Source organism: Labeo rohita, chromosome 17 (assembly GCF_022985175.1).
Source record: "Labeo rohita strain BAU-BD-2019 chromosome 17, IGBB_LRoh.1.0, whole genome shotgun sequence".
In the NCBI taxonomy this organism is placed as follows: Eukaryota; Metazoa; Chordata; class Actinopteri; order Cypriniformes; family Cyprinidae; genus Labeo; species Labeo rohita.
Genome location: NC_066885.1, coordinates 10195766 through 10208069, shown reverse-complemented (window position 1 = coordinate 10208069; position 12304 = coordinate 10195766). Strand labels below are relative to the sequence as shown.

General features: G+C 36.5%; 1 protein-coding gene across 1 annotated transcript; it reads right to left on the bottom strand.

The window, feature by feature from the left end:
- Positions 1-8236: 8236 nt before the first annotated feature.
- On the bottom strand, positions 8237-11602 carry dio2 (iodothyronine deiodinase 2). The gene is made up of 2 exons (XM_051132873.1): positions 11069-11602; positions 8237-9889 (listed from the first exon to the last, which is right to left on the bottom strand). Exons 1-2 carry the CDS (start codon positions 11285-11287, stop codon positions 9332-9334), a joined length of 777 nt encoding a protein of 258 aa, XP_050988830.1. The 5' UTR covers positions 11288-11602; the 3' UTR covers positions 8237-9331.
- Positions 11603-12304: the final 702 nt, after the last annotated feature.

The following is a 12304-nucleotide window of genomic DNA, read 5'->3' as shown; positions in this document are numbered from 1 at the left end:
TAATGTAAATGTACCTAAATGAGTGAGTGCTTTAATAAAACTTAATCACTGGTTGCTAAAAACTGTTGGGACTTTTGGTAAGGTATGCGCTCTTAAATAAAGGTTCCTTTTTTTTTCTTCCATGCAAAGGTTCTATGCATGTTAAAGATTCTTTATGGAACCATCAATGCCAATTAAGAACTTTTATTTTTTAAATGAGAGAAAAGTTTGGATAATGTGATAATATTTAAGAATAAATAAATAAAATTGTGTCACGGCCTTCCAAAACCTATGACTTTCTTCTGCAGAACACGTAAAATAAAAAATAAAATAAAATAAAATATAGATGTTCAAAAACGGTAAAAATGTTTCAAAATATGTTCAGGGTAAATGATGACAGACATTTAAAAAATAAATACAAAAATTTAAATCGTGTCATGGCTTTCCAAAATCTATAACTTTCTTCTGCAGAACACAAAATTATAAAATTTAAAAAATAATAATAAAATAAAATAAAATAGATTTTTGATTTTAAGAAGGAAGAAACCCCACTGAACCCCACTGACTTTTAAAGTATGGACATAAAATGTAGATGTAGATGTCTACAAAAATCTACAAATATGTTTTAAAATATGACAGATGAAAGTGATGACAGAAGTTTAATATTTAGGATAATGTTTGTGATAATATATATATATATAAAAAAAAAAATAGTCCACTCAGAAATTAATTAAAATTAAAATTAAAATTAAAATTAAAATTAAAATTAAAATTAAAATTAGGTCTTTCTTTTCTTAGGACACACAAAAAATAAAATAAAATAAATAAAATAACAAATAAAATTAAAATTATTTAAAAATTATGATTTTTACTTTTCAGAAGGAAGCAACATTACTGAATCCCACTAACTTTTAAAGTATGAACAACAAAAAATGTAGATGTAGTGTTTCAAAATGAAAATGTAGATGTTTTAAAATCTACAAAAATGTTTCAAAATATGTTCTGAGTAAATGACGACAGAAGTTTAATTTTATTTTTTAAATTTTATTAATTATTTATTTTAATTAATTCTTAAAATAAAATAAAATAGATTTTTGACTTTAAGAAGAAAGAAACACCATTTAACCCCGCTGACCTTTGAAAGAGTGGACAAAAAAAAAAATCAGAATCGACAGTAGTCCACTCAGAAATTAAAATCATGTCATGGCAAATCTATGACTTTCTTCTGCAGAACACAGGAAAAACAATAAAATAATGTAAAATAAAATAAAATAAAATTTTGATTTTAAGGACAAAATAATGTTTCAAAAAATAAAATATGATCTGAGTGAAAAAGAAAAAAAAAAGGTTAATTTTTAGGATAATGTTTGTGACAATATTAAAAAAATAAAAAATAGTCCACTCAGAAATTAAATTTCATGTCATGGCCTATGTCTTTCTTCTGCAGAGCACAAAAATAACAATTACATAAACCAAAATAAATTAAATTAAATATACTCACATGTACAAAAATGTCTTAACATATGTTTGGAGTAAATGACGACAATAGGTTTAATTTTTGCGTGAACTATACCTTTCAAAAAACTACAGTAACTGATGGCGTGGACCCACAAATCAGCATCCCAGTATCCCAATGATGATCAATACTGTGTTCTTACCCTTACTTTGCCTCCAATCTAATAAGTGGGATAAAAATCAATATGAAGATGATGACAGATAGTAAACACAACAACACAACACAACAGGGATATGAATCCGGATCAGACATAGATCAGAACAGAATGAGTTTAGTATTGACATACCACATTTGCTGAGCATTTTGCAGCATTTAAGGAAAGTGTATATGGAAAGAACTCTGTGGAAACAGGAAACAAACTCTTTACAGATTTAACATTTAACCTAATTTACAGAGCATGAAGGTGCAAAGCAGGTTTAATGGTCCTTTGCCTGAAAACCTGAAGATTTTCATAAAAGTGCTAATGTTAGTCAATGAGGGGGAAAAAACAAGGGAATTGCACAGGAATGCGTGAAATAATCTGCATGGAACTTAAAGCACTACTTATATTTAAAAAATTCAAAGGATGCTTTTAGAATTTAACAGCTTTAGAGAAACAAAAATTCTGGTATCATTTACTCACACTGCCATTTGACTTTTATTGTACGGACATTCTTCAGAATATCGTTTTTGATGCTCCACGGAAGAAAGGAAGTCATACTGGTTTGGAAATTTCTCACATGAGGGTGAGTAAATGATGACACAGCTTTCATTTTAGTTTTTAGTTTTGGTGTGAAGAGAAAATATGAATGTAAACAGTTAGAAGCCTAATCCTGGTAAGTCTGGTGGCTTTAGCATGACGGACGAACGAAGAAACATTTTATACATCAGTAATGGCCTGTAGAGACAAAATGAGAGTGATGAGAGAAAAAGCGTGGAAGAAAGGAATCTGGTCAGAAAAGTAAGCACGTTTAAGTTGATTTGACAAGTGCATCAAGCCAACATAAATATTAGGTTTCCGTAACTGAGCTTTTACTGCGAAATAGGAGGAGTTCGGCCTGTGTTACTATGGAGGTGCAGTGGCAAAACAAAATAACATTTGCGAACGTGTGAATAACTGTTTTCCCTCCTCTTATCATAAAAAACAAGAGATGCTTTCGTGGAGACATACTGCGAACAAACGACTGGAAATACGGACTCCGTCCCGGGGCGGCTGTCAGAACGTTGAAATGTTTTGTCAGAGTAATGAGCCGTGTTGGTCTCACTCCTGCAATAAACTCAGCTTAACCAAAAGACTTTGAGAAGAACTCACCTGAGATGCTGGAAAAGCTACCGCAATCTGCAGTAAATCTTTTAAAAAAGGCATCGTAATTAGCCGACTTGAGAATGTAAGGTCACCCACCCGCTTCAGATGTTCCCTACACAAGATATGGCAGTATTTCATTGCATATTATAAATCTACATGGGTAATTTCTGTGTCAACTTAACCAGCAGGGCTTTTCCCCCTCTGGTATAAGATCATGAGTGAAAATTCTCTATAAAAATCTAATTTACTAGATAAAGCCTTAAAGGGAAAAAAAATTAGTCATCTGCTCAAACAGATAGTTTTCAAAGAATGTTTTGATCTGAATGATTTACTTTAACTAGCTGTGATATATTTCCAACTAACACCTGTTTCTAACAGCCTACCTATTCTTGTAAACACTGGATATTGTTTCATTTAAGTGGTGTGATGTTTATTTTGCTGAACAGAGGTTGTGTTCTCACACCACAGAAAAATCTATTAACCACCTATCCAAATTTAAATGATAAAAAACCACCAGGTAATTAAATAAGGTATCAACATCTTGAAAAAATAAGCAGGAATCTATGAAGTAAGAGAAGAAATATACTGTTGTGACTTTGGATGTCAGAATCAGAATGCAAATCATTTTTTATAGAATATGGTCGTCAAAGACGCCATTTGAACATAACGCAGGTGTTTAAACAGACAAACCTGCTATGAATACTCTACTTTTAAAGCATAAATTTGATTTAAACAAGAGGTCTACATAACATTCACATCATAGCAGTTACAGCATGAAATACTATTTAAACCTATAACATTTTATATAGCGTTGACTTGTTTTATCTCACAATTCTGACTTTTTCTTCCAAATGCAAGTTTATATCTCCTTCACAACTTGATTTAACTCAACAGTAGCGAATTTTTCAATTCTGAGGGGAGAAAATAAGCCAGAAGTCTGTGATATATACCCCTCAGTTTGAGCTGAGGAGAATAGAGAGAATGACCAGTTGATTTTTCTTAACAGAATCGTGAGATATAATCTCGGAATTGCAAGAACGAAGTCAGAATTTTGAAACATAAACTCACATTTACCTTTATTATTTTAATCCATGGCTTCCATAGACTGCTAGTTGAAAACGGTCATTTTCTGCCACTAAACAGGCCCGCCCACAAAAAAATGTAATCAGTGTTTGCAAACAGCGAATTGGTGTGCTCTCAAACGCTGGGGGCATGTCCGCTGTCGGCGCTAAAACCACGCCCACTCGCGTGAAATCTGCCGTCTTTCTTAACTGTCAAATACCGCTACAGCCTGAATGGATGCTCCCTCTACACTGTAAAAAATAAAAAACACAATTTGTTGAGTCAGCTTAAAATAATTTGTTACCCTGCTGCCTTAAAATTTTAAGTTCAGTCAACTAAAATAAGTTTATTCAACTTGAAATGTCAAGCTGTACTAAGTAACAACTTGGATAATTGTGTTTGCTAAACTTAACAGATTGGTAAGTAACCCAGCTGCCTTAAAATTTTAAGTTGATTCAACTCAAATATCTAAGTTGTCACTTAGTATAATTTAACATTTCAAGTTGAATAAACTTTTTTTTGAGTTGACTGAACTTAAAATTTTAAGGCAGCCAGGTTACAAATTATTTTAAGTTAACTCAACAAATTGTTTTTTACAGTGTAGCATCTTAATTTAAATAAGAAGACCAAGCTGTTTTGTAAATTATCGCAGCCAGGTAATATGCATTTACGTGACTAAGACATACTTTAGGCTGTAGCAACCAACTGTAATGACAGTAACTCGCAATTGACTCTACTTATTAGGCGTGGTCGACTTGAAGCACATTCACATTTATAATGTGTTTAGAAACAATTCTGTTAAGAATTGCCTTTACACGGACTTTAACATCTTAAATTTCCTGCCGCAAAACCCCAGTGCAGATGAAAACCAAATCTGTTTGGCCTCATGAAAGATTTGTCATCTTGCACCTCAGAAACCGTCTCTACTGAATATATTTTAGACTAAGCTCAACTTCAGAGATGGATTGGTTGTCAAGATTGGGCATGAATCTGGATTATTTAATGAGTCTGTAAATTAAATTTAATAGCAACCCAACCAAGTCATCAAAGAGCTTCTGGAAGCTGGCCTCACAGGATTTACATCTTTATGGTCTATTAAATTTATTCACATAAAATTCAGCATCTGTGAGCACAGCTTTTATCAGACGAGCAGGATATATTTTTATGATTTATGACTATTTAAACCGGATTCATAATAAACCGACGAAGAAAAAAATGCATCTAGACATCTGTGCGCCGTCTTAATTCAAGGTCAAAAAAATGAAGTGCATGTGAAGGATGCAGAAAGAATGTTTCGAACACATCTCGTCCAATCGCTGCGTCTTTAATCAGCCGAATGGCACAATAAAACAAACATGGCATTAAACATAGTAGGAAACAAGGCACATGTAACAAGCTGCCAATCAACATTCTTAATAGTTCCTCTCAAAATATATGTAAAATACATTCAATATTAATTCATACCCAAAGTTTTTTTTGTTTGTTTGTTTGTTTGTTTCAGTTAAGTTTTCACAGCTTCAGGAAGAAATGAAATGCATGAAGACATAAAAGCAAACCCATGAAACATATTACAGCATACTCAAAGTTATGTATTATGAAAAAAAAACTGCTGTTATATTAAAAATGTGTGCTAAAACACAATATATATGTTAACAGTAACATTATCATTATAATTATTAATTACCTTTAAAGGTCAAGAATGGTTTCAAGCGTGAAAGTTAAACTAAATTTGTTTGGAATTCAATATTTTACTCATAAAGAGATAAAATGCTAATTATGAATTTCAGTATAGCTCATAGTGATAATCTGATCATTTATTACCAGTATGTAACAAACAAGGTAATGTTGATTAGCATTGTGAGTTAAGTTTGCTATATGCATATGCAGATATGACCATAAATAAGACTGTAAAACATTTTATATGAAGTCCAGGTTGTACTGTTTTAGCTGAGTCACATTTGCTTTGAGCGCAGGTTGGTCATCAAGCATTAAAGATTTTTGGAGCATGTTCAGTTTGAACTCTATTCAAAGTGCAAATACTTGGCTCTAGAAGCTAACCTTTATAATACTTAGATAAAAGCATAATTTTGCCTTATCCATGTGCTGTATCAGTGACTAAGTGCATCTCCGAAAGCTGCTAAGATTCTTACCAGAGTCAAAGAGAGGGCAAACGAATATAAAACATAAGATTATGCGGATAATAACATAAGAACTGTTAGGGTGGATTACTGTGACAGTATAGACAGGTGCATAGATACATAGGGGAAATGAACTCATGTTTACAATGCAAGAACATGTTTCAGATTATTTGCAGGTGAATAGAAAAACCTAAATGACTGTAGATGAGAAAAAGATGACTAGTCATTAAATACAGAAAGGTAGAGCACATTTGTTGTACAGATTAGGTCCAAGATATTCATGTATTTCTTTCTTCAGTTGTAAAGAAATTGTTTTTTGAGGAAAACATTTCAGGATTTCTCTCCCCGGGTTTAAAATTCCAAAAAGCAGATTAAATGCAGCTTTAAAGGGCTCTAAATGATCCCAGCCAAGGAAGAAGGGTCTTATCTATAGCAAAACGATCGTTATTTTTAACATTTTTTAAAATTTACAATTTATATACTTTTTAACTTCAAATGCTCATCTTGTCTAGCTCTTCATGACAGTTAGGGTACGTCGAAAAACTCCCATCTCATTTTCTCCTCCGAATTTTTATTATTATTTTGTTTTTTTGTAAAGGGCGTTTGAACCTTCTTTACACGTTCACTTTGTAAACACTGGTTCGGTAACGTTACTTCTGCAGTGATGTAGGATGATTTTGAAATTGAAAAGTATATAAATTGTATTTTTTTTTTTAAATAACTAATCGTTTCTCTAGATAAGACCCTTCTTCCTTGACTGGGATTGTTTAGAGCCTTTTGAAGCTGCAGTTAAACTGCATTTTGGAAGTTGAAACTCAGGGGCGCCATAGAAGTCCATTATATGGGGAGAAATCCTAAAATGTTTTCTTTTTCTGTTTTTTTACAACTGAAGAAAGAAAGACATGAACGTCTTGGATGACAAGGGGTGAGTGAATTATCTGTAATTTTTATTCTGGAAGTGAAGGAAGGGATAGTTAGATTAAAAATTCAAATTGTGTCATTATTTACTCAATCAAACCTTTCAACTTATTTTCTTCTGTGGAACAGAAAAGGAGTTATTTTGAAGAATATAGAAATAACATTGGACCCCACTGACTCATTTTTAAAATATCTTCTATGTTCCACAGAAGAAAAAAAAAATCGTACATCTTTGGAACATTAGGCTGAGACCCATTTTTTCATTTTTGGGTGAACTAACCCTTTAAGAACTAATTATCTTTAGGAATTTTTTCTTTTTTCCCCTTCTTCAGATTTATACAGGAAAAAGTGCATTAAATATGAATAAAATGTTTGGCATCCCTCGGCTTGGAATCTGAGCTGATTTACTGAATGTATTGATATTAGGCCTAAGATCATTTTTCAGAGAGCGCGGTCAGATCACATCCAAAGCAAATAGTCCACTGTCGAAGTATGAACATAAACGGCTTATCTTTGAACTGCAGACACATACATTTAAACGTTCGCATCAACATTTCGTTTGAATTTATACTGGCTGGTTTGGCAAACGTCCGCTTTTCTAAGGCGTCACGTTTTGACCTTATCTGAATAAACGGGACCAGGTTTTTCCCCCCTTGGTCCCACGTCCTTGTTATGCCCTATAAATGAGAACACTTCTTCACACGCTGCTTAGAATTCTGTTCAGTACCTGTTTACCAGACGCATTCCTTAGAAGGCACACCATGGGACTCTTTCCTGGAGTGGGGCTTGCGTTTGTTGCTGTTGTGTGTGGCTCTCTTTTCCGATGCCTCCATCTTTAACGTTGGCAACCTCCCTGCTCCATCGTGCAGCACGGTGCCTTCCAAGACTAAGACAGTCTGTGAATAACGTCTTAGCTGTCCAAATGGACTAGTTCCGCTCGGATAAGCGATGCCCGGCCACAACAAGGGGTTCTGTTTCATGGTGCTTCCCAGGGACATGTTCTCCCTGAGCCTTTGCTATTTAGTTATTGGCAGCCTCGAAGACGCAGAAGTTCAGCCAGAGACCTCTGCGTCACACAGTTTGATTGTATTGCACATGTTCAGACCCATCACTACGCATTTCTGCAGACACATATTTAATGGAGAAAAAAAAAGCACATATGTACTCCTCGACCCCTTATGGCTGGTGCATTTCCTTTTTTTTTTTTTTTTAAATTTGTCATCATGCAACGTTTTCTCCATCTGGAGTTTTCCGCTGAACTTTTCCCCTCCCTTTTTCAATCCAATCACCCCTCATTGAAATTTCCAAGAATCAAACACAAAAACGGGGGAAGAAAAGTCAGTCAGCAGCAGTTCAACTTTATTTTTTCTTGCCTTTTTCTCATTAAAAGGAAGAGGACGTTGTAGTACATGAGAACAGTTCTGTGAAACAAAACTCAAAGCCTTCAGAGTGATTGAGATTAAGAGTGATTGTTTCAGCATGTTAGCAGTTGGGCTCATTTGGATCAGGACAGAGAGGTGTGGTCTCTCATCCAACCACAGACAGGACAGGGGACCATTTCGTCTGTGATTTTCATGCGCACACCAGCGCTGTATTGACCCAAATGAGCGACTGCCAATCCGTCGACGACATTCAAAAACATTTCTCTAACATTCAGGAGTAAAAGAACTTTTCATCAGCTTTCCTGTACACTGCAGCGAAGCCAAGTCAGGTGGCTGAGGCCATTTATTTTTCCGGTTTACCAAGAGCAGTTTTGCGATTGTTAAGGACAATACGGGCCGAATGAGTTAGTAGTTTTCGTATGCTGGGAATGCTTTTATTATTGATGCAAATGAACTGATCAGTGTATCAGGGATGTAAAAGCTGATGGTACATGGAATATGAACGATTGTCAGTTGAAGACGGGAAGGGAAAGCATTACAAGTGCATAAACAGGCCACATATTAAAAATAAACATTGAATGTCAATAAAAATAAATTATTCTCTTTTCATATAAAAGATGGGTACTTGTGCTTTCTCTTCTGTTCAGCAATTTGGTTTTCTTTTGTAAGCAATATATGTTATGTCGCATAAAAATATTGCACAGTTTAACTCTACGTTAATCGCAAAGGAACAAGTTATTAATAGTGCATCTACAAATCATTTTGCTGGCAACAATGCAATCTCGAAATTGAAGTGCAAACCACACGGTCAGTATTTAGAGTCTATATTCATTTCATTCTTCTTCTTTTTTTTGAGTGGTTAGGAATGTAGGACACCTGCTGATCATTTTAGACAATTCAAGAAAATGACTTGGAGCCCAGCCCAAGTGTTTCCACCGGAGCCACCGTTAAACAGTTCGAAAAGCACCTTACCCTCGATTTCTCTGCATTGTACAAAAATAAAATCTTCTAGCATTCACAGAAAGGCTATTTGACCTCTTTTTTAAAGAAATTATCGCTTGCCGTAGCTCTTCTCGAGCCAGTGCCGAATATCTTTAAGGTTGTAGAAAAATGGACCCTTACCCCCGAGGTAAGCGATTTTATTCTTCTGTACGATGCAGACCCGCTCGTAGGCCACGCCGTAGGCTACGTTGGCGTTGTTGTCCATGCAGTCTGCCACCAATTGGCACTGAGGAGGCAAAGAGAAATGCTCCAGAAGTTTCCGGGCGGCGAACATCCTCTCCTCCAGATTACGGTGTTTCCTCACTTCAAACGAAAAGTTCTCCATGGGAGGAGCTGCCCAGCCATCCGAGGGGTGAGCCTCATCGATGTAGACAAGCAGGAAGTCTGCCACGTCTGAAAATTCCTCCACCATCCGCCGGAAAATCGGCAGCTGGCTTATAAAGGGGGGTCAAGTGGCCGAGCCGAAGTTGACCACTAACGGGCGGTCGGGAGACTCAAAGTCCAGCAGATGGCACTCGTTGCGAGTCTTACCGCCGACGCTCCAGCGTCTGTTGATGCCAGGGACCTTCACCACCTTGGAGTTTGGAGCAGCTTCGCCCAGCTTCACCTGAACAAAACAGTTGCACATTCACAAGTTAATATTTTTGAGGATGTTAGAATAACATTTCCAATGAGCCATCGTGCGTAGTTGTTAAGCACAGTCTCATGACTACACTGAAAATGATTTCACTTTGGCTTGGTGGGCTTACTGGTCTCTGTTGCTATGAAAACTCAAGTGATGTCACCAGGTTTGAGAGCTCACATTCACAGTTGTACACATACATAAAAACCCCGCAAATTCTTTGGGGCTTTGTCACTGCTCTAAACCGATAATGATGTTTTGGGACCTTTTAACACCATCTGTAAGAACTTTTAAGCATCTTGTTGAAAAAGCCAGGAGCCAGATATTTGTTTGTAACAAGATGTCTATGAAAATGCCATTCCTGTGCAGCACTTACGGTGCATGTGAACTTTGGCACTGTTGGAAACAGCTGAAAACACACATGTAACTTTTGTCTTTGACGTTAATTTGAACCTAAATGATTTCCTCAGCAAGACTTTGTAACCAAACAATCAAATAGTTAATGGTTGAGGACAATGAATGCACATTAAGCTAGTGTATCTTACCCCACTGGGTGATTTTGGATTGATTTTAGTTAAAAAGTAACAGGAATGTGAATCCAGACATTTAATGAATGAAGAGCATTGACCCAAGAGGTCGCTGACTGTCTGGAGGGCAAAGTTCACACACCTTCATAAGCATTAGAATTACTCTGAATGTCACGTTTTGAAGAGTGAACAAACGTTTATTTAAAATTAGCAGGAGGATTTACACCACCCTGTAAACAAATGCTTTTAAGACCGTCTTATCATCCACTGAACTTATTGTACAAATAATTGGGTAATACTTTATCCCACAACGCCCATGTTATAATTATTCTTGCATGCAAACTGAAAATTGCAAACTAACTCGAATAATAACTGCAAAGTGTTCATAACATAAAACGTACATGGCATTTTCATCCACATCTGTTGCTTTTAAATGCGCTTTATAACCAGTTTGACGTCACTATGTGTGTGCACTGATAATACGGAGTACCTAAAGCAAATATACTGTAACGTAAACACTAAAGTCTAACCAAACGTTGCATTATGTCTACTTAACATTAAAACAACATAGACAAATAATAAACCCCCAAGCCTTTTGAACTTGTTTGAGTCATCCTTCACAGTGCTGTCAGCTTACCTGTTTGTAGGCATCCAGCAGAAAGCTGTTCCATATGGAGCGCACGCCGGCTGTGGTTAACATGCGCTGCCACTCACCCGTGGAGCCCGAACAGCTCAGGAGTGACACCACACGCTTTACCAGCACTATCGAATCATACAGCACGAAAAACAGGCAGTTGGAGAAGAAACCAGGCAAGATCTGCAAAGTTACCAGGAGGTCCACACTAAGCATGCCCATTTCGCGCTGATTTATAACAGGTGGTTGACGCGCACTTTTGCTTACTTAAGTTCACCTTTCCGACTCATCCTGGTCAGATATCATCTCCTCTGCCGTCCCCCTCCTAGCCAACTTTCATTAACCTAAAGAAAGCAGAGCCGACTTAAGGATGTGGGCGTTTGCGCGCGGTGAGCCCGAATCTGCGTCTCTCCAAGCATCAGGCGTCTTTACGCACAGAGGAGCGCTGGTGCCAAACGTCCCCCTCCTTTTCGCTTTACAATTAACCAAAGGCTATCCGTTGGGCAGGTTCCTGAGTCGCTCTGCGTCTTTTTATACCGTAAATCATTCCGGGCTCTGAAATAAAGCCCGCGAGGCTGGTGGGAGCGTGACGTCATAACGAGGGCTTTCTCTCCGGACGGGACATGCGATAAAAAGATGGAAACACACACAGTGCTTTTTAACGTCAGTTGCTGATTACAAAAGGGATTACGTGTCCCTGCATGAAGAGACACGTACTGTATGCACTGATTTGCATGAAATCAATCTTGTGTGTATAAATGTGTTTTATAATGATATAGCAAGGTCTAAAATGGTTTGAACACTGTCAGTCTGTCAGTTGATGATTAAAATTAAACACAGACAGACAAACAGACGGGCAGACAGACAAACAGACGGGCAGATAGACAGACAGACAGATAGATAGATCGATAGATAGATAGATAGAGAAACAGATATATAAAAGACAGACAGATAGATGGACGGACAGACGGATGGACATAGATAGATAGATAGATAGATAGATAGATAGATAGATAGATAGACAGAGATATATAGAGAGACAGACAGACAGAGATATATAGATAGACAGACAGAAAGATAGATAGACAGCCAGACAGACAGACAGATAGATAGACAGAGAGACAGACAGATAGATTGACAGACAAACAGACAGATAGATAGATAGATAGACAGACAGATAGATTGACAGACAGATAGATAGATAGATAGATAGACAGACAGACAGACAGATAGACAGAC